The sequence below is a fragment of the Astatotilapia calliptera genome, chromosome 8, assembly GCF_964374335.1.
Source record: "Astatotilapia calliptera chromosome 8, fAstCal68.1, whole genome shotgun sequence".
NCBI lineage: Eukaryota > Metazoa > Chordata > Actinopteri > Cichliformes > Cichlidae > Astatotilapia > Astatotilapia calliptera.
In genome coordinates, this window is record NC_137429.1 from 12,129,862 (window position 1) to 12,152,639 (window position 22,778).

A 22,778-nucleotide genomic window follows, 5' to 3' on the forward strand; every position below is an offset into this window, starting at 1 on the left:
CTCCGTCAGCGTCCAGCAGCGGCCGGTCAGCATCGAGTTCTGCCTTGGTACAGCAGATCAGAAAGTGCAGAGATAGCAAGTTATCTGTCAGGTACAACCGGTGCGGGAAAGTTTCATTTAGGAGCAGCAATTGATCTATTTGCACTCTGAGAATGAATCCAGCCCAGTGTGGCTGACTCAGACAGACAGTGTTGTATTACTGGCCTCCAAATGCACAGGACTTACAAAGCTCCTCATTCAGTGTAATATGAGTGTTTTCTCCAATCTCCATTCCCAAAAAATTATAGACATAAAAGATTCAGCAGCCAGAGTTGCTAAAAGATTTTTTTTTAAAGACACAAATAATTAACCTTAAAAGCATCTTAACTTTTATATACACAGGAAATATGTATAGAGGGCAGATATAAAACAAAAACACATCTAATTGTTGTTGTAATACTCATTAGTCGGCTTTCATGGTAACAATTCTGGGTTTTAATTGCTAATTTTCAGCTAAATTAGTTGTTAATTGTTGGAGGGTTTGTACCATACAATATGAAGGATGCTGTTGTTCTGACCTGTCAGTATTTGCTCACCATGTTACTGTATATTAGAGTTATGTATTTAACAGCATTTTAAATTATTGTTACTTAGCCTCATTTTTAGATGATCACAATTTCTTCTAATTTGAGGTTTCTGTAAACAACTGAAAATTCATTTCTCATCACTAACACGCATCCCCACAAATGCTCCTCTAAAATCTTTATTCCCCTCTTTTATTAATCAATTTCTTCTTTTACTTTGTGTGACAAGATTTAAAGCTCAAACCAATTTTTTTTGTGTTTTTGAAACAAGATGAAGATTAATAATAGCTGTTTAAAAGGTTCGAGTCTACACTTACAGCAGCTTTTCTCCCCTGTTATCCTGAGTGGCATATGAGTCATAGAAGTTATTAGAATGAGGTGTTAATCAAAGCTGTGGCTTTTAAATGGCTCTCGACAGCAGTTTGTTGAACAAAAGCTCAACTGTAATAATCTTAACGCTTACCCTGCTTTTAATCAAAATGGCCCAGTGTGACAGAATAAAAATGTTCCAGCACGCCACAATAAATAAAGGCCGTCTGTGCTCTGCTTGGTTTATTAGCTGATACTTTCCCTGAAGTGTGAGTGCAACACTTACTGTATCTATACACTGTAGGATAATCTCATCTCTTTGTGACTCCCTGACCGAACAGCAGTCATCATGATGGCACATGCTGCAGATACACAAAGGAAGCCGTTTAAAAGTTTGCATTATGTCATGCTTCTTGTTCCACATCAACACAGGGGTCAAACCAGTGCGATTTAAATGGCATAAAGGTCAACACTAATAATCCACATGTGAATAAAACAACTGCTTAAAACAACAACAAAAATGTGTCTATCAAACCTAGAAACTATGTCAGATAAAACTACAGGCCACTGTTCTTGTTTAGTGGGCGGTAAACCAAAACCTCACATTGAAATAGCTGGATTTCATTAGTATGAGGATGCTGCCCCCTTGTGTAAGAACTCTTGTATTACATGTCTTCTCATTTAACTTTCTGTTTAGCAAATACAATGTAAGAAAAAAAACAATAAAATAATCTAATCTTGATCACATTATATACAGTATTACTTATGATTAGCTAATAATTTATGTCATGGATGATTTTATTTATAATATGTGAATAAAGTTCAAATGAGTACTAAACTTAAATATTAACAATGTGAAGACTGACGGATACTCAAGGAATAAAAGGAGTTATATAAGGAGGAGTAATATTAGGACAGAGATGTTGAAAATTGACTGCAAAAGACAAAAACATATTGTCTCAGTGCTCACATGGAGTTAACAAACATTAGAACATGTAAAAGACAACTGGGAATTTGGGGTCAAATTTGGAACCAGAAAGTGAGACAGTTGGGTAGTGTACACTGTTCTGCTAAAGGGACAAGTACACGCTAATTTGTGAAACTTCGGATTATTTGGTAATTTTCCACATGGAATAACTCATTCCTTAGAGCAAGAATACACTGATAAGCTTCATAAGAACATGGTTGTTGTTGTTGCCTTTACGCTTTAACCAAAGCAATGAAGGCTGGTAACGACTAACTAATCGAAATGCATTTCAATTGAATTGGTTTTCACAGATTCAAGTGTTTTTACTGGGTCATTCCAGCACATGAATTTACATGAGGTGAAATTCATGTCACAGCAAAGGCCCAAAAGAATAACACACACTGAGAGCAATTTATAGAAAAACAAGAAAGGTATTTACAGTGTAACAGTGTAACCAGGAATATATTTAAAGTGGATTTTCAATAAGAAAATAAAAATACAAATAAATATAAATGAATTTCAAAGTCTCAGAGCTGTGTGTGTTGGATAGTACAACATTTATCTTATTTTGGAGAATCAGAGGCTACAGAGCACCATCATAGTCCAACAGCCTTACAGACCTTTCAGCCTTTGTCTCCAATACAATACAATAAAATCCAACAGACAGAAAAAGTAGTTGACAATGAGAAAGCCGACCAATGGCTGGACATAGCAGCACAGGAGGCTGGGGTCTGCCACACCAGACAAGACCCCATGTGCAGGCTGTGCAAAGATGCCCCTGAGACAATCCAGCACATAACAGCAGGGTGCAAGATACTAGCAGACAAAGCATACAGTACCTGGCCAACAATGCCATAACCAAGTGGCTAGCATAGTACACAGGAGCATCTAGGCCAAGTATGGCCTTAAAGTCCCAAGGTCAAAATGGTCAAAATGTTGAGAATGACCGAGCTAAAATCCTGTGGGACTTCCAGAAATAGATGGACAAACTGGCTAAACAACTGGACATAGTAGTGGTGGGCAAGCAGAGGAAGAAGCCCATAATGTGAGATGTAACTATACCAGATGATAGCAACATCAGGAAGAAGTGACACAAACACAAACAAAAAAAGCCCAAGGTGGAGGGTGAAGGCAACAGTGGCCCCCGTGATAATCACAGTACTTGGGGCAGTGAGCCCCAATCTGGGCGAGTAACTCAAACAGATCCCAGAAACAACATCCGACATCTCTGTCCAGAATAGCACACAGCTAGGGACAACAAAGATACTGTATAGGCCCCTAAAGCTCCCAGGCCTCTGGTAGAGGACTTGAGATTGGAGGATAAAGGATGTGGATAAAGGGAATCTGCAAAGTACTATTATTAGCATTATTACTGCAGTAAATATAGTATTTGCCTCCACACTTTAATAAAATGGAAACTTTGGCTTTATTAAAGTGTATAAAGTTCCATAGAAATAAAAATATTGATTATGGGACACAACATGCCACTGTGCCAAAGAAAAGTTCATTCCTGAGTGGCAGTAAAGTTTAGAGTTTATGCTATCACTAGTAGGGCTGGGAAAATTATTTACATATATTATTTTCCTTATATCCTATAAAATCACTAGAAAAACCATCTTAAGCCCTAACTAAAATACCCTGAACCAACTGAATCATACTTAAGTCTGTGACAGTGTATGGAAAATAAAAACTACAGCCTAAAAAAATTAAATAAATCAGCAGATATTCATTCGGTTCTTAAAAACAAACGATTCAGTTTTCTTCCGTTTTAGATTTTCCTACTAATTCTTTATCAGTAAATAAATCAAAGTCCTGACCTACACTTGACTGATGTAATATCAGGTGTTGTTATATTGCTCTTTCCCACAGAATAAAGTACACTGTACATTTAATGTCACTGAATTGTTGCTGTTTATTAACTAAATTGTATTTGATTATTTGTTACATTTGTTTCTTTAATCTGAGTGAAACACTCACTGATTCTACAGCCTACTTTACAGTTTTCAGTCTACGGTTTCAGACGTAAAAATACGTGCTTTTGACACTGCATTTCATGGGAAGGGATCTCAAAACTGGATTATCTCTGCCATCTATAATCCAGTTTTGAGATCCCTTCCCAGACGCCTTAACGCCCACTCACATCTTGGGCCATCTGATCTCAGGAATTCGCATGATAAGGTGGGGCCAGGTTTCACAATGAACTCACCCGAAACTCTGGCTGATTGGGACCCACACCCAGTTTCACACCTTGGCTCAGGCGATTAGAGGATCATCAGGGGGTCCTTTTGTCCCTCTGGTTTATATCTGGGACTCTCCACCATTTGACCTTAGAACTGAAGAAGCTTCTCGGATAAGAGGTGAAACGTCTTCAAGTAACTTAAAGAAGTCCAGACGCTTTTCTTTGCAAGCTCCTTTGAATAAAACCTTATACTTCCATATTGCATTTTTTAAATTTTTACTTTACTACAATAACAGCTGTATTTACTTTGCAGATTTAGACTGCATATAAAACCTGAGTAGACTTTACAGTAAACCATGTTTCTCAGAAATAAATTAACCAAATAAATGATGAGTCACAGTGAGTCGGCTGCACCACTAGAACAATAACCAGTGGAAGGATAACCAGGGGATTATGCAATGGCATCCAACTTTAACCCCATCAATGCTCTACACGAAGAAACATGAAATATATAACATCATAAAATTAGTAACAAAAGTAACAAAAAGTATACTTACAATGACGTTTTATAGTGCAGAACTATAGAAATGAAAACTTTTAACTTTCTGCATGAAACGTACTTCTAGTTCAGGTACTTGTTGATCATTAGAAATACACATTAATCTGTTTAAAATTTATTTAATCTGCGAATGTGCGTGTTTTATTAGGATTACAGTTACACTTTCTGATATTTGTCTCCTCGCATCTTTAAATCATAGCGATCCATTTTCTTTCTGCCGTTAGGTTTCTGTTTTACAGTCCTATCAGGAGAGCTGAAGCAGGTCACATGATCGCCACTATGAATACATGAATGGCCATATTTTTAAGGTTGGTTAAGCAGGAATTGAGTTATTCGCGTTTCTGTCGCGCCTCCAGACCAACCACACCAGACCCGTCTCTACTTTGCGGTGAGTTCTCGTTTTCGTGTAGTCGATTGCAGCTACAGTATACAGTTTATTTAAAACCCTGAGTGGGTATGCAACATGTTTTTCCCTTTAGTTAAAATGATTCCGCCACTGTAATTATTATGTTTATCAAAACACACATTCCCTTCTTGTGACCCTTTCTTTCTGAATTGCCTCTCTTGTTTGTTTTGATTTTACATTTTAATCGTGGTGTTTTGTGCCAAGCAGAACACAAAACAGTAGGAGACGCAGACTTGTAGAATTGTAATCGCCTTTCACCCACCCCGGAGCGGCGCCTTTATGCGTAGTATTACGGTACAGTGGCGAGGAAACCCGGAAGAGCTCAAACAGCGCTGAATTTGTGAAAGAAATGTCATTTCGTATCGTTTCTAAAGAAGCGCTGGTGGGCTCCGTCACGCTTGGTGTTGTTTTTGTTGCCGGCTATTTTATCGGTAAGTTCAAAGGCGGACAATGCTACAAAAAGTAATCCTTATGACGTGACGTCGTCGCTAAAGCAAGAAAGCCTGTCTGTAACAAGGTGTGCGCAAGGTGACTTAAAGCCGAACCATTGTGTTTGTTTTTTATGTTTATTATTAATGAGTGGAATACAGGAGAATTGTGTGTGACTCAGACTTCTATGGTATTTTTTTTAATTGTATTTATTTATTACCGCAAGTTAAAAGCTTCAGGGTTATAGTGGTTTTATTATTGGAAGTTATGTTTAGGCTTAGCCTGTATTTGTTGCGTTGTTTTGAACGGGGAAATTTTCAAAAAAATCATATCTCAGGATCTGTTTATCGTATTTTTTTTCTTCCTGTTAATACAGACAATTAAACAAAAAAATATTCCACTTCATGTTTCGTCGCTGTAAACACTTCGAGTTTGTGTTTATGCCGTTTATCTAAGAGGTAAGAGCTTCGATGCTGATTTGGGGTCTATTGAAATAAATATGCGGTTTCCAGTGATCTGGCTTTTAGTTAAGTTGTAAATTGTGTGAATTACCTTGGTACAACACAAGATGAAGAATATGTTGGTGCACTAATGAACTTATGAGAAGCTGAATCTGAAAAAAAAAACACAGCCTCCATGATCACATCAATCTTATTTTTAGATTCAGATTCTATTATGTAATGCATAAAGTTTGTATAAGACTGAGTGAACACCTAGTGTAAGGCTTTGCAGTACAAAGTCCTCTTCTAATCATATATTTGCTTCACTTTCTAGCTACTGTTGAGCTTGATAGACTTACAAAAAAACCCCAACAGCTTCTGAAGTGACATTTACAATACAAATTGCATGGTTCACGTGCAAATAATAATTGTTTGTAATGTAATAAATGATTTATTCTCGACTTCAGTCTTAGAATCATCCCATACAGTTTGCTCAGTTTAAATTATAAAAGTTTATGAGTGTAGAAATGTTAGAAAAACTCCTTCTCCTTCCTCCTTAAGTCATATTTTTACAGCTGATTAAATGCCATTTTACAGTAAATTAGGCCCCATATTTATACAAATTTACAGATGCCACATGGATATGTTCTATGTCTACCAAATTATATTTAACAAAAGATGTCAGGTTATCTTATCTTACAGTATTCAATATTAATTTTTTGTCTTTGCTGCTGCTGCAATAATTTAATTTCCCTGTTGAAATCGTTTGGGTTTGAACTTAATCAAATAACTTCTACTTATTAACTAGATCTTAGGTTTCCTGAAATATATTTAAGCTGGCTAGGAGTCCTCTGACATCATTGTGCTCTTAAGATCCTTATGTCTTTTTTATGGTTTGTTTGTGCCCTCAGGAAGAAAGAAATCTTCCAGAATGAGCATCTCCAAAAGTCACTGCGGGGGGAAAGAAAATCCACTGTTACAGTATGTTGTCAATCACTCCGTGAGGGAGCATCCGGTGCTGAAAAAACTCAAATTGGTAAGGAGGTCTTGCCGCTTGTGCTCTGGCAAATCTATTGTAATAAATCTAATCAGGTTTCATATGGCATTATGAAATTTTATGTAACTGGCTTCCGCTCCGCTTGCTTTCAGAGAACAATGGAAGACTCCTGGAACGGGATGATGGTTGCCTCTGAAGAGTCACAGTTGTTGGCCAATTTGGCCAAACTAATAAAAGCTAAGAAAGCGATAGAGATTGGTAAGGGTGACGAATTTGACATCACACGAACATCCAAACTGATAAAAACATGCGCAGCTTTTATGACTAAGCTTTCCCTTTTTTTCACCTGTTCAAACACAGTAACATTGCACAATATGAACACAAAACACTGGCTACTTGGAGTGCACAGGAAATTGCATAGAGAGCAGGACATAGAGCAGGCAAGTCTTCAAAGTGGACTGAACCTTTTTTTTGGCATGTTTAGCAATCAATCAATCAAGGAGCTGTGGAAGCTGCTTTAGTTCTTTAGGACCAAAGTAAACTCGATTTTAATGATTGAATCCATTTTCTAATATGTGCTTTAGTAGTTGCAGTTGGCAGCAGATTAGAATCAAGGATAAAAATATTTTACTTTCTCCATCACCACCAAACGCATGCAAACTTCAGTAGCAATGTGACATGCAGTTTGAGATGCTTTCCAGTTACAGCGAGATTTAAATCGATCACTAATCTGTTCCTGTTCTCACACACACACACACACACTCTTCTGTGAGGTGTGAGCGCTGTTTGTTTTTAACATAGGTGGAGAATGGCTGCTGACATAATGTGGATCCGAAGATCAATAATTGGCCTTACTGGGGTTGAAAGTCTCGATAAATGCATTCCCACCCATGTAATTGAGCTTTGCTTGGCACATCCGACATACTGTTTTACTTTTGTCCATGATGCGCTTATCTTCAGGGTCATACTCCACATGAAGACCAAAATAGTTCCAAAGGCCAGATCTGAATGAGGGTGGGGGAGGTTCAATTTGCCATGTTGCAACGAGCTTAGCTTCTGTCTTGCTAGCTTGCGCTGCGCTCAGTGGATCTGCGCTTGACAGTGCAGCTTAGGCGGACTAGTCGAACGCAGATCCACTGAGCTCTCAACACAGACAGCATCGTCAGAAGAAAAGTTGATAAAATAAATTAAAAATTTTGTATTGTTCGATACATATGCGTACTGAACCAAAAGCACTGTATCGAACGGTTCAATATCGATAGGAGTATCGTTGCACCCCTAATATATATATATATATATATATATATATATATATATATATATATATATATATATATATATATATATATATATATATATATATATATATATATATATATATATATATATATATATATATATATATATATATATATATATATATATATATATATATATATATATTATAGCAGCTGGATAGCGTAGTGGTTAAACTACACGCCTTTGGAACAGAGGATCGCAAGTTCGATTCCTGCCTGGGGCGTCTGTATCCAGTAAGGGTCCTAAGGCTAGACCCCCTATGCTAAGCAAGCCTACCGCAGACATGAGCGAGACAGATAAATATGAAGGCATGCCGGCTCGGACGTCGCCCGGATCAACAAGGTCCGCGTCAGGTGTTGAGGAACCAGGGCACCCTGACGAAAAGTGGGCTACTGGAACAAGAAGGCATCGGTGGGCAAGGGACGAAAACAGGGCGTTGTTGGAATGCTACTACGCAAGTAACCCCGGCGGAAGGGGCTACATGAATAGGATGAGGGACCTATGGATTCTTCGATACCCAACATCCACAATGACGGCGAAACAACTAGTAGCTCAGTGTTCCAACATTCGAAAGAAGGGACAACAGAGTTGCAGAAAGGTGCGACAAATAAGGTGCCTAAGAAATACAGCAAGCTGTCCATACCTGAGGCCTTGGAAACTGCCAAGCAAAGACTCACAGCCTTGGCCAGCCGCTTGAGGAGGTACACCAGAGAGATAGAAGGCAGGAGAATAAACCAGCTGTTCTCCACAGAACCAGCAAAGGTGTACTCTCAGTGGCAAGAGAACAGCACCACCAAGGCTGGAGACGGAGCAATACTGGAAGAGCATATGGGAGAAGGATGCAACCCATAACGGCAATGCTCAGTGGCTAGTGGATCTGAGGGCAGACCACAGCGACCTCCCTGAACAGGGTCCAGTAACCATCACAGTGGCAGATATCCAAGAAAGGGTCTCCAGTATGAAGAATTGGACAGCACCAGGGCCCGACATGGTTCACGCCTACTGGCTGAAGAAGCTGACTGCACTCCACGAGCGTCTGGCAGCACAAATGAACCAGCTGCTAGTTAACGAGAGACACCCGGAATGGCTAACTGAAGGCCGGACGGTCCTGATCCCCAAGGACCCCAAGAAGGGACCGGTCCCCTCCAACTACCGACCAATAACCTGCCTCAGTACTACATGGAAGCTCCTGTCAGGCATCATATCGGCTAAGATGAACAGGCACATGGGTCAATACATGAGCGGGACACAGAAAGGAATTGGCAAGAATACCAGAGGTGCAAAACACCAGCTACTGGTAGACAGAACAATCAGCCGAGACTGCAAGACCAGACTGACCAACCTGTGCACTGCCTGGATTGATTACAAGAAGGCCTATGACTCAATGCCCCACAGCTGGATACTGGAATGCCTAGAATTGTACAAGATCAATGGGACCCTAAGAGCCTTCATCAGGAACTCAATGGGGATGTGGCGTACAACACTAGAGGCCAACTCCAAGCCCATAGCACAAGTTACCATCAAGTGCGGGATCTACCAAGGAGATGCTCTGTCCCCACTGCTGTTCTGCATAGGCCTGAACCCCCTCAGTGAGATCATTAACAAGACTGGCTACGGATACCGACTACGGAACGGAGCAGTTGTCAGCCACCTCCTGTACATGGATGACATCAAGCTGTATGCCAAGAGTGAACGAGACATCGATTCACTGATCCACACTACCAGGCTATACAGCAATGACATTGGAATGTCGTTCGGACGGGAGAAGTGTAGTCAGATGGTAACAAAGAGAGGGAAGGTAGTCAGAACTGAGGGGATTGAACTACCAGAAGGCAACATTGAAGACATAGAGGACAGTTACAAGTACCTGGGGATCCCGCAGGCAAATGGGAACCATGAAGAGGCCGCTAGAAAGGCTGCAACCACCAAGTACCTGCAGAGGGTCAGGCAAGTCCTGAGGAGTCAGCTGAATGGTAAGAACAAGATCCGGGCCATCAACACGTACGCCCTGCCCGTGATCAGGTACCCTGCTGGGGTAATAGGCTGGCCAAAGGAGGAGATAGAAGCCACTGACATAAAGACAAGAAAGCTCCTTACCATGCATGGAGGGTTTCACCCCAAGTCCAGCACCCTGAGGCTGTACGCTAAGCGGAAGGAAGGGGGCCGGGGACTGGTGAGTGTCAGCACCACAGTCCAGGATGAGACAACGAACATCCAAGAATACATTGGGAAGATGGCCCCAACTGACCGAGTGCTCAGTGAATACCTCAGGCAGCAGAAACCCAAGAAAGAGGGGGAAGGCGAGGAACCATCATGGAAGGACAGGCCCCTGCACGGTATGTACCACCAGCAGATAGAGGAGGTGGCTGATATCCAGAAATCCTACCAGTGGCTGGACAAAGCTGGACTGAAAGACAGCACAGAGGAACTAATCATGGCAGCACAAGAACAAGCTCTGAGTACAAGATCCATAGAGGCTGGGGTCTATCACACCAGGCAAGACCCCAGGTGCAGGCTGTGTAAAGATGCCCCAGTGACAATCCAGCACATAACAGCAGGGTGCAAGATGCTAGCAGGCAAGGCATACATGGAACGCCATAACCAAGTGGCCGGCATAGTGTACAGGAACATCTGTGCTGAGTATAACCTGGAAGTCCCGAGGTCAAAATGGGAGATGCCCCCAAGGGTGGTGGAGAATGACCGAGCTAAGATCCTGTGGGACTCCCAGATACAGACGGACAAAATGGTGGTGGCTAACCAACCGGACATAGTGGTGGTAGACAAACAGAAGAAGACGGCCGTAGTGATCGATGTAGCGGTTCCGAATGACAGCAATAACAGGAAGAAGGAACACGAGAAGCTGGAGAAATACCAAGGGCTCAGAGAAGAGCTCGAGAGGATGTGGAGGGTGAAGGTAACGGTGGTCCCCGCGGTAATCGGAGCACTAGGTGCGGTGACTCCCAAAGCTAGGCGAGTGGCTCCAGCAGATCCCGGGAATAACATCGGAGATCTCTGTCCAGAAGAGCGCAGTCCTGGGAACAGCTAAGATACTGCGCAGGACCCTCAAGCTCCCAGGCCTCTGGTAGAGGACCCGAGCTTGAAGGATAAACCGCCCGCAGGGGCGTGCTGGGTGGTTTTTTTTGTTTTTTTTTTTATATATACACACATATACACACACACACATACAGTATAGATATATTTTTTTGATGGATCAGTACTATATAGATGTCTTTTTAGGGATGTTTGTGGCTTAATAGGCTATTGACTTATCTGTTTAATAATTTTAAGCATGAGAAAGCACAAGTTTGACTGTATTTGTTGCTCCTTAAAATAAAAAAAATATTTTACTTTAAATTATTTTGAAGACAAAGACACATCCTTACTCTTAAAATTCTTTCATTTCATTTCATCAGTGAGGTGCTCCCGTCCTGCATATCCACACATGTAAAAAGCTAGAATCCTAGGAATGTGCAGATGTGGTCAGGAAATCAATTTCTATAGCAAATTGGCTAAAAAAAATAGAGAAAACTGTATTAAAGTATGCAGTATATCACACCCCCTTTCTGTTGTCATGCACAATGATGATTTCTTCTTGCGTCTATAGGAGTTTATACAGGTTACAACACACTGAACATGGCACTGGCCTTGCCTGAAGATGGAGTTGTGATAGCATGCGATATCAGTGAAGAGTACACCAACATTGGTAAACCCTTCTGGAAAGAGGTATGCTTCAAATCTGTGTTTTATTGTTTTATTAAATGTAATAATGCTTATAACAAAGTACCGAACAGTGCAGAGGATGATCAGTCATCACAGGGGAAGTATACAGCTCTGTCTGACATCTTTGCACATAGTTGAGTAAAAGAAAAGTAACTATAATCAGTAACTACTGTAACTGATTATAGATATCACATAAAGATATCACTTTATTAAACAAAAATGATTTAGCAGGTTTTTATTTTTTAAATGACTGATATATAAGAAATATTCAGATGATTCGTCTATGATAAGTTGACTATGGCAGTGTAATTATGAAATCTAAAATCAAGCAAGAAAATATTTGTCGAAAGACAAATCTCTTAGCAGTGATTTGTGTCAACAGAACCTGAAGAGCTTAAATGGTCTGATTCTTATATAGCGCTTTAAACATAATAATCTAGGTAAGAACAAGTGTTACACAATACATCTATGTAACGGACTCTGAAAGGTAACTGAATAATCATGCAGATAAATGTATCAGCAACAGGCTTCCTGATATTTTGTGACACACCCTTCACTTCTTTTACTCTTTAAAACATTGTTTCTTTCCATTAACAGGCTGGAGTCGAGAAAAAAATTGATCTGCGCATTCAGCCAGCACTGAAAACTTTAGGTATGGTAATGTTTCTCTTTATTTGCTCTCATACATTTAACTGGAGATTTGCATTTTACTGATAAAAATGTTCAAAAATGTCTTTCCCAAAGGTCTGAGGATGCATTCAATTTCCTTTAGTAGGACAGAGCAGTTTGTGGTAATCTGCGTCCAACAACTGATTTAATTACTCTGGGGGTGTTGCTCTGTTAGTACTTCAGCTGGGGTAAAGGTTTTTGACAAGTTGAAAAAGATAATACCTGTTGCAGATGCAGTTTAACGGAGGTTTGAGTCAGAGAGTTTGGTACCAGGGTAGCATGGATCGTTAAAATAACTTTCTGGAATCTTTCACCATGTATGATTTAATAAATACTAAATAACTATTTAAGTAACATTGCAAGTAAAGCAGTACTTTATAGTCTTACATTCAGATGTTAAAGTGGGATTTGGGAGGTGGTAGATCCGGTGAGCCTACTTAGAAATAAGTCATGTAAGGGTCATTCCACATCCACTGAACAATCATTTCCAGGCTGATGACCTGCAATTTCTCTAAATATGCGTCTTAATAGAAAATTGCCAAATTTGAGCTTTTTACTGTTGTAAGTTAAATTTAAAAAAAAACATTTTCTTTTTAATTATGATGAAGTAATAAAGCCTTCAAAGCTCGTGTGCAGCTGTCAAATTTGAAATAAAATCCAGCACTGAAGGCACACAGAGTGGTTGCATATGAATTCACCATTAATGATGAGCAGCACCAATGTTGGCTCTTGGTATTATATATATTGTTTCATAGACCTTTCTTTATAGATTTCTATCACACATTCTTCTGATAAGGTATCTGACTGAAGTAAATGGCACTTGGTTGATCCATCTATCCTTTTATGTGAGCGTGCACAGAGCCTGAAGCAGAAAGCCTGGGTTAACAAAGAGAGACGATAATCACCACTGTGTTAGCCACTATCTCTGCTGAGGGTTTGCAGTTGATGCAAATTAAGCCAAGCTGTGTCAAAGTTGCTTTGTAGTACACCAGCTGTGTGACAGCTACAATACCCTGAGATGGACATTTTACCCCTCGGTTTCATTGTTTCTTTCAGATGATCTCCTGTCTTCTGGCCAAGCAGAAACATTTGACTTCATCTTCATCGATGCTGACAAAGTTAACTATGACAACTACTACGAGAAGTCTCTGCAGCTGTTGAGAAAAGGAGGTGTCATTGCTATCGACAATGTAAGCGCTACAACCAAAATAAGCACGAAACACACAAATTCTTGCACCGTGCCAGTTCAAGCGGCAAAACCTCTATAAAAATGTGTCTGGTGCTGCAGGTGCTGTGGGGTGGGAAGGTGCTGAATCCGTCCCCAGATGACGCCGACACTGTGGCCATTGACAAGCTGAACAGGAAGCTGTACAGAGATGCCCGAATTAATCTGAACATGCTGACAGTGGGAGATGGAGTCACCCTGGCCATCAAATTATAGTGCATATCTGAGAAGTGCTGCTAGTGCGCAGTACTGAAGTTATACAACAGGATTTGATTAAAAAAAATTAAAAAAAACTCCATGTGTTTTGTTTTTGCATTATTTCACTAAACTGACTTCATATAATATCCTCTAATTGGCATCAAGTTAGACATGAGAATAATGTTGATTTCAGTGCTTTATTGTGAAGGACACACAAACAGCTCCGATTAGTGTCGCAGTCCAAAAATGGGAAGTGTTTAATTCACTCAGTCTGACTCAAGCCACAGTGAGGAAAATGAGAATGCATTTAGCATTGACTTGCAACTTAGCAGCTATTGAAGGTAGCAGAGGTCCTGAACTCTTAACTGAGCACAATCAAGCCTCTCTAGGAAACAAGTCCAAACCAAGAGGCTGGGTTCAGTCTTCAGAACATATTTTGTTAGTGACCCTTCCACAGGTAGCACAGTACTAACAAAACACAAAAGTAGAAAGGGTTTAAATAAGGGCAAATTCTACTGTGTGCAAAGTTCCTCTTAGTCATCTTGGATTCAGCTGTGTCAAAGGTCATCTGGTAGCCTGCCAACCACCAATTTGTTTTATTGTTCAGATTTTTTGGGGGGGGGGTTACTGTGAAAAAATACAAGCATTTGGCAAAATTTTACAATAATAAAAAGGTTATGAGAATACTAAGAGTATAAGAATAATAATTTCCAATAAATAAAATCCTTTATTGTCTAGAAATATCTAGAAAGACAGTTTCACTAACCCTGGCTAACAGCACCAAAAACAACAGCTGTTACTTAACAACTCACCTCAAAATTGCTGTCATTGGTCACAAGTGAGCTTCACAGATTCAAAATCTCCTTTGACAAAGTTTTAAAGCCTCTTCTAGAGTAAATAAAGGTGGATGATTCTCACATGGCACTGACAGCTGAGGTAAACAGTGAACTGACCGCTTACGCAATAGGAAAAATCTTTGTGGTTAATCCAGTCCAGAATATGAATGCATTCACTACAGATCAAAGGTTGCCAGTTTTTGAAGTAACTCTGGGATAGAAACAGATTATTCCCTGTTTTTTGCTAAGTGATATTACAAAATGTTTTTATGCAAACAGTAGTAGAAACACGTCAGCAAGCCGACTGTGGAAGTTATGGGGTACAGTCTAAACTTAACTAAAATTTTGTTTTTGATCTCTCTTGACTGGCTCAAACATGTTTGTCCTATAGGAGCGACTGTAGCTAGGATTATGCACTCAACTGAGAGGCGTAAGAAAACCATCCAGTCGACTGCAATCTACCCTAACCTTCCTTCTGTGTGAGTATTTGATTAAAGTAAATTGCACGTGTTTTGTTATTGCATAATTTAAATAAGCTGACTTTGTATAATATCCTCTAATTGGCATCAAATTAGAGGTGAGAAGAAAGGTTGATTTCAGGACTTTATTGTAAAGGTAGACACACACCAACACACAAACAGCTCCCTGATTAGTGTCACAGTCCTCAAAGGGGAAGTAAGGTGGATAATTCACTCAGTCACTCAAGCCACAGTGAGGGAAATAAAAATGTATTTAGCATAGCCTTGCAACTTAGAAGCAGCTAGCAGAGGTCCTAAACTCTTCAGTCAGAACATTTAAACATCAGTCAAACTGCTCTTTAGTTGTTTTCTCTAAGAAAACAACTAAAGCACAGCCAGGAGGCTGGCTTCAGTCTTCATAGCATAATTTGTTGGAGTAACCCTTCCACAGGCAGTACTACCAAAATATAAATAAAATGTGCAAATAAAACAAAGGAGGAAGAGCTTAATTAAGGGAAAAATCCTACTGTGCAAAATAACACCTCAGGTTTACATTCTATGTGATCACACTTTAGCAAAGGAACAAGTTTTTGTTTTGAAAACCACTCTTTGTCTTCGTCAAACTAAAAAAAAAGCTCATGTTCAACAGCGAGTGGAAGGTTTTTCTATAATTATCATTATGGTAAATTGAAAGGAGTAATAGCTGATTAATAAATACATGTGACTGACTACTTATTGTAACCACAATCAAAGGAAGTAGGTGGAAAGGTTTCCATCTCATCAGTGCTTGTGTCCTGGGGGTTCTACTTTGTTTTGGCTTAGTCGTTAGAATATACGTTGCTGACCACACAGGAAGGCAGAAGGTCAGGTTCTGCCGATAATCCTTCCTCTTCTTATGAAGTAGCAGACATTATCCTTATGCCTCCAATTCTAGGCCTAGACCTAGTTTGTGGCCACCAGCATTGATATTCTTCCCATCAACAAGTGCAGAGAGGGTGAGTTTCATGCCTGAAATATTAAGTGAACTTAATGAAACGAGTTCCTTAAGATATAGAAGTGTTTTTATTGGACATTATTAATGAGGTTGTTCTTACCGGGCCGGAGAGTCTGGGTGTACCCAACTCCTACCAAGCTGGCATTATTCACCTTAGCCTGCAGGGAAAAAACCCCACATGAAATCATTTAAGCACTGAAAGTTACTGTTAGTCTTTTATTCTGGACTACAAACTAGACTTTATAATATCTTTAAAATGTAAGAAAATGTGAGAATATCTTACTGATATGGAGGCACTGGAGTCTAACTGGTATTTAGCAGCGATTCCAAAGGAAGTGCTGTTGTTGCCCGCTGTCCAGGCAAGATTCACAGCGGTCTCCAGGTCATCATTGACCTTCTGATAAATAGAGCCACCAAACTCTGAACCATCATTTCTGAGGGAAATGGGGGGAAACAAATACACATTACACCTTGACTCACGGATCAATAAATTATATTAGAAATCATTAAAATATTGTCTTCAAAAAACATACACATTGGTGTGGAGCTGGAAGTCCCCAGTTTTGTAACCGACAGCAAAGTTGCTCTTGGTCATCTTGGATTTAGCCGTGTCAAAGGTCATCTGGTAACCTGCCAACCATCCCTCATATCCGGCCACTGCTGCTCCATGAATAGTAGGACCAGCAAAGTCTAAATCTACGTCAACACCGGCATTAAGGTACTCCCTTTTATAAGCCGTTTTAACCTTGCCACTCTTCTTGCTGTGAAATTAAAATGAACATTTTACATAAGACTACTGAGTTAGTAACAGGCTGCCAATCACGAATTTCCAATCAGTAAATAACCTACCCAGTATTAGGTGAAAACGTTGTCTCAAATGTAAGTTTCAGGCCTTTGGTGATCTAAAAAACAAAAATTAATTTACTTTCCAATTTCATATTTGGAATGGTCAACACTATAGCCAAGATATAAATTACCTGATCTTCAACACAAATTTCTGTCCCGAGAGTGTTTTCCGTGGTCCACTTCTCCGTGAACGTCAGCCCATATTCAGCCCATTTGTACTTGGTTTCAAGGGTTCCAGTGACCTTGCTGGTATCGACATTGGATGAGCCTGATGTTTTAAATTCCTGAAACAAATAAATGAGGGAAAACGATACTGGTTAGAAAAGTCTGTTATCTGTCATACATACAAATGTTAATAAGTCTGATGTGTATTTTAGTGTATGGTACCACTTGTGCATTGTGCAAATTACTCTTGTATAGTACTTTAACCTTTTTTTTTTTTTTAATGTACCTTAGTTTACTTATTTTTCTGATTTTACTGTTTTCTAAATATAAACCAGTTCACTTTTTCTGACCCTTGTGCTGCTGTCAGAAGTTCACTTCTATCTATTTCAGACTGTCTTTATATATTTTCTAGATTTTACACCAAACATAATAACAGGAGTCAAAACAATTATCCGTTTAATTTATATCTCAGAATTTAAATAAACAGTTAAAACAAAGTTGACTGATTTTTCTTTCACTGTGACAATAAATAACAATTTATAATTAACTGTGATCTTCATTTCACAATTACAAACAAGCACAATCTGATTAAAGTAATAACTCACAAAACAGTTGTACTTCACGATTCTCCTGAAAACACTGAGTATTAACGCACAACACAGCTTTTGTTTTCTTTTTTAAATTGTGTGTTTGGAGTTACAATCTTGTTGGTACATAGATTTTTATTTTTTTTTATTTTTTTTTGGGGGGGGGGGGGGGGGGGGCGCAGTTGTGCATCGTTTTCCAGTTACACTTCTATAACAATATAACAATCCTTCTACAGGTCCTGCGAAAGCTGGTGTGTTTTGCAGCAACTAATTCTTCCAGAGAAGAGCAGATTTCCTTTTGTCATCCTCCTTAATGGGAGCACCTGACTCCAAGAAGGTTTTAGAGAAGTCACTAATACAAAGCTTTATATACTTTTTCAAACCTGCACTGCATGCTTAGTGTGTTCACTAAATACATATTTGTGTGCTTAGTTTAGTTAGATTGAATTTATCGTTAAGTTTGACTTGGATCAGTAATTGCAGTAATCGTGGATTAACAAGCTTTTTTTCCTCTTCTTGGATTAGCCAAAGAAAACAAATAAACCGATGGCCACAAGTTTTCTTGCAATTTTATCCATAATGTAGCGCTGGGGGAGCAAACCAGATGTCGTGAGGTTATGCCTGATGTGACGTTTTCAAAGGTGCAACAAAATCAACCTTTTTTTAATGTCTTTAAATGATTAGACTGTAAAGACCACAATGAAGCATCTTAAGTGAAAATCTGTTATATACAGAGATGGGCAGTAACGCGTTACTTGCAACGTGTTACTGTAATCCGATTACTTTTTTCAAGTAACGAGTAAAGTAAGGGATTACTATTGCAAAAATGGTAATTAGATTACTGTTACTTTCCTGTAGGAATGCTGCGTTACTAAAACCGTGATTTTTTTGCGAGAATGTCTCATGACAGTGACGTAAGCGAGGGCGACGTCCGTGACAACATCTGTGTGCAGATCAACAATGGATAATATATCGAGTACGGGAGAGAGTATGAGCGTGCAGCGTTTAAAGCGTGGAAGTACTGACCTTATTTTGAGTTTGATTCCATAAAAAGTGACAAAAACATTAGCGTCAGTTATGCGTGGGAAGAAAACTTCTTTTTACAGCGGAAAAAAACCCCTAAACTTCCAAGCTAGCACCGAGTAGCTACGACGTAATGGGAAACTCACAGAGAAACTCGCGGATTCTTCAAGTGACTGCTGCGGCACACCTGCACCAGGGTAAACCTCCGCCTACCCCACTCCTGCTTTACAGGTGAAAATAGAGCAACAGGACCGCTAGTCTTTGATTTTATTTATTTTCTGCTGTGTTTCACTTGCATCTATTTGAAAGACTGAGTGTAAACACAAAGAAAATATTTTATTTTATGTGCTGGAATGTGCAGAAAATAGGTTTAAATGTAAAACAAATTTCTTCCAGTCAGAGAATGTTGCATATAATTTAATTTTTGCTTGATGCATAAAGTTAAAAGATTAAAACTAACAAAACAAGTTTTAAAAAGAGACTTTTCCATTTGATTACATTTTGTATGATGGATTATGCAGGAAAAAGCAGAATTGGGCTGAAAGATCTATCGCTTTATCACCTACTCAGGTTGTAAATCGTGTTTTTAAAAAGTAACTAAGTAAGTAATTAATTACTTTTGACAATAAGTAATCAGTAAAGTAATGGGATTACTTTTTTGGGTAAGTAATCAGTAATTAGTTACTGATTACTTTTTTCAAGTAACTTGACCAACACTGGTTATATAACCATATGAAACCAAAAAAAAAAAAAAATCTCAAAAATAAACTCACAACAAACTTACTTTTAAAGGACAAACAACACAAGACATAACTTCCTATGAAACATTGACAATTTGTAACACTACTTTACAAAGTTCCATTACTAAACAATATACTCAGTAACACAAACTGTTAGGACCACACAGCACCAGGAAACCGGGCGAGGCAAAGAAAACACATTAACAGGTGTTTTTACATGGAGACAGAATTATTTTACCACCAAACTTGTTAAGACTAACTCCAAACGGAGTTCAAAGCTACATTTTATGGCTTTGCTGTGGAAACATCAACACAAACAAGCCAGATGCTGACTTTATATGGTAACACAAATTGGCATTACAGTTTACTTCATTTCCCTCTTGTTAGCAGAACAGTGGAGCATTTATTTTATTTATGATTTATCTATTTTTATGAGGCTATTAAAATCTCGTACTCCCCAGGCAGAAGAATGAGCCACTGCCAAAATACAGAAAGGCCCATCTATGCAAATAATAATAAAAAATACAATGTTATGGAGCAAGAGTATGAAACATGCAAGAGCATGCAAGAAAAAAAGTGCCTTGATACAAATGTTTGGTCATGCTGCTCAGCACTAACATGGAATCACATATTTGATAAAATGAAAGAAATGTTTGTTTGTCATTTAGGATCTGCAGGCCCTTTACCCTCTAACCTATGTGTTGATATTTCATATCTATGATAACAATATTAGTATACATTAGCTACATTTCAACATTGGATGTTATATTTACAGTTAAACTCACCACTCCACTTGAAGACTTAGTCTTCACATCAAGCTTGACGAGCCCAAAGCCTGCAAAGACAATGACAGTGAGATACTACTTCCTGTGCTTGGAAAAGGCATTTCCAGCCGCAGACCTGACCTCTTCAGGTCAGCAAATACACACTTATAAAGGTGCCTTTTATCTTTCTTCCAGTTACCATATCCCTTATTGAAGATGTCCTTTGCTGATTTGCCCAGGTCTGCATATGCTGGAGGGACTGCCATTCTGCCTATACACACAAGAGAAAAGTGAATGTAAATGGTGACACAGGAGTATAAAAAGCAGCTTGCTTTTAAACGTTAGTTAATAAAAGAATTAAAACCAAGCATATGTATAGACATGGGCAAAATGTGCGTCTGTAAAGTGTGATAGCTGTGGCTGTCAAATGGAGAGGAAAGTTACAAATTTTACAACTGGAAATATTTTTAAATTCTTGTTCTACTGTCAACTGCTTTAAACTCAATGATGGTGAAACATTATACAGTGAATGCATTAAGCAACCAAAAAAAAACTAAGAGAGAAGTAGTAAAATCCCAGCTATTATAACCTTGACTACAATTAATGTTTCTGTCAAGTATTTGTAATTCAGATTTTATTTTAATATTTATTTGTTTAACTGCTGTCACTAGCTATATATAAAGACACGAGTTCAGGTGTCTTTCACCTTATTCTCAAGGTTAGACCGACGTTTTCAAGTAATCAGAGCATGGAGGTTATTGGTTAAGAAGGAAAAACGCTATAACAGATTGCATACAAAATTGGTTTAAATAGTATGGAAAAAACTAAGTGAGCATCTGGGTCATGGATTCAATAAGTGAACTGAGCTTTACTTTGAAGACGTTATCAAAATTAAAGAGTGTTAGTTGAATATACATTTATTTTCCATGCAAATACTTGCAACCACAGCACTGAGTGTAGTAAGGGCATAAAATTACATACAGTCTATGGGTAGGGGGCGTTTTCTAGCTAGCAAATAGAATGTCTGACAGCAGTACCCCTGCACTACAACAAATAAAACACGGATAACGTGTGTAAATACTCAGCCTATTACTTACCGAGAGTTTCTTCTCTTTATTATATACCCACTAACTTGACAGATAAGAAAAGCTGCGGAATGAGCGAGTACAGCCGGTGTAGGACGATATGGAGGAGACACCGCAGCAAACAACCTGCTGACCTCGGCTCAGCAGGACCCGAAAATATAGCTGTGCGTTTTGTGCCCGACTGAAATAGGAATCGTGTAGTAATTGTTTAAATCATATGGATATTAATTTATACATAAATTATATTTTACAACAGGAAACTGAATTTTGAAAAAGCGACTTTCACGTTAATAATGCGAGAGGTCTTCCAGGCAAATGGAAGACCTCTAAATCACTATGGCAACCTATATACGACTGAAAGTTACGGGCTTATGCATACAGAGCTGTACAGAAATCAGCTATAGTGCTACATTGGTGCCGCTCACCAAATCTAACGTATCATTCACAGGTTTTACATAATCAGGAGGAAAAGCCTTTAATGACAGGATACACTCGTGGATCACTTTATTAGGTACACTTTACCTGCTCGTTAAGACAATCTTGTAGCAGGCCCTAGCATGACAGAAGAGAGTCTTTAACGGGGCATTCGCTTATTTTCTTCATCAGGAGACGTACGGTAGTTCTGAGGAACTTCTGAACATTTTTGGACATCGTTTGAACGCAGTGAAAGCTACAAAATAAAATATATAGTCCTTTTGTTGTGTCACAACATGGCACAGTCTGTGACTTCAAGCACCAAAGGAGTGCAAATAAAGTGAGAAAAATCCGAAAATAAGTGCTCAAGAGTTATACATTAAGTCATTAATGAATATAAAGTAAAGTATTTAAATACACTTGTATCTAAGTGCTGCACAATGTCATCTCATCGCAAACCTCGATCCGCTTGCAAAGCGTGCAAACACCTGCGAGCGTTAAACATTCGTCTCTTTTTCATGCTAGCTTGAGAAACACGTGTCTGAGCTAAAGACCACACTCCCTTGTACAACCCATTATGCTAATCTGAGGACTGGTGAGCAGCGACTGGTAGTACAGCTTTGCCAGTATAACTTTGAAGCGTGTTGCAAAGCCGGACAGGACAACACTAATGGGGATGGCTCCAAGATTCCATACCAGGAAGAACCTATAAGGGGAGGACACAGATGAGGACATTTTTTCCATGTGCTGAACTTCACATATCAGCACTTGATGAAAGGCGACTTTACCAGCTATTTGATCACCTTAGGCTTTATCAGCGTGTGGTATACACACAAAGACTCCATGATGGGGAAGAGATTCAGCAGCTCATTGTCCTAGAACCCTTGCAACATAAGGTATGCAAGA

At 39.1% G+C, this 22,778-nt stretch overlaps 2 protein-coding genes across 5 annotated transcripts; one reads left to right on the top strand and one right to left on the bottom strand.

The window, feature by feature from the left end:
- Positions 1-4,725: 4,725 nt before the first annotated feature.
- LOC113028346 (catechol O-methyltransferase domain-containing protein 1) lies at positions 4,726-14,641 on the top strand. Of its 3 annotated transcripts, none has more exons than XM_026178542.2 (7): positions 4,726-4,965; positions 6,764-6,888; positions 7,002-7,107; positions 11,753-11,871; positions 12,466-12,520; positions 13,594-13,727; positions 13,826-14,641. In XM_026178542.2, exons 1-7 carry the CDS (start codon positions 4,869-4,871, stop codon positions 13,976-13,978), a joined length of 789 nt encoding a protein of 262 aa, XP_026034327.1. In that variant the 5' UTR covers positions 4,726-4,868; the 3' UTR covers positions 13,979-14,641. The 3 variants fall into 3 exon arrangements, with proteins under 3 accessions (XP_026034327.1, XP_026034329.1, XP_080161190.1); XM_026178544.2 differs by lacking the exon at positions 4,726-4,965 and adding an exon at positions 5,239-5,414; XM_080305064.1 differs by lacking the exon at positions 4,726-4,965 and adding an exon at positions 5,249-5,511.
- Positions 14,642-15,386: 745 nt separating this feature from the next.
- LOC113028345 (non-selective voltage-gated ion channel VDAC2-like) lies at positions 15,387-21,618 on the bottom strand. 2 transcript variants are annotated; one of them, XM_026178541.2, is made up of 9 exons: positions 21,471-21,618; positions 20,573-20,644; positions 20,395-20,444; positions 17,226-17,378; positions 17,098-17,150; positions 16,782-17,009; positions 16,532-16,682; positions 16,349-16,406; positions 15,387-16,262 (listed from the first exon to the last, which is right to left on the bottom strand). In XM_026178541.2, the coding sequence occupies exons 2-9, from the start codon at positions 20,637-20,639 to the stop codon at positions 16,171-16,173; spliced, it is 852 nt and encodes a 283-aa protein (XP_026034326.1). In that variant the 5' UTR covers positions 20,640-20,644; positions 21,471-21,618; the 3' UTR covers positions 15,387-16,170. The 2 variants fall into 2 exon arrangements, with proteins under 2 accessions (XP_026034326.1, XP_080161189.1); XM_080305063.1 differs by having other exon boundaries at positions 20,539-20,644; positions 21,471-21,497.
- Positions 21,619-22,778: the final 1,160 nt, after the last annotated feature.

Coding starts and splice junctions, on each gene's coding strand:
- LOC113028346 (XM_026178542.2), top strand. CDS start 4,869: ATGGCCATATTTTTAAGGTTGGTTAAGCAGGAATTGAGTTATTCGCGT. Junction 12,521..13,593: donor GCCAGCACTGAAAACTTTAG/GTATGGTAATGT, acceptor TGTTTCTTTCAG/ATGATCTCCTGTCTTCTGGC. Junction 13,728..13,825: donor GTGTCATTGCTATCGACAAT/GTAAGCGCTACA, acceptor CTGGTGCTGCAG/GTGCTGTGGGGTGGGAAGGT.
- LOC113028345 (XM_080305063.1), bottom strand. CDS start 20,620: ATGCAGACCTGGGCAAATCAGCAAAGGACATCTTCAATAAGGGATATG. Junction 20,445..20,538: donor GATAAAAGGCACCTTTATAA/GTGTGTATTTGC, acceptor TTGTCTTTGCAG/GCTTTGGGCTCGTCAAGCTT. Junction 16,407..16,531: donor ACTCCAGTGCCTCCATATCA/GTAAGATATTCT, acceptor TTTTCCCTGCAG/GCTAAGGTGAATAATGCCAG.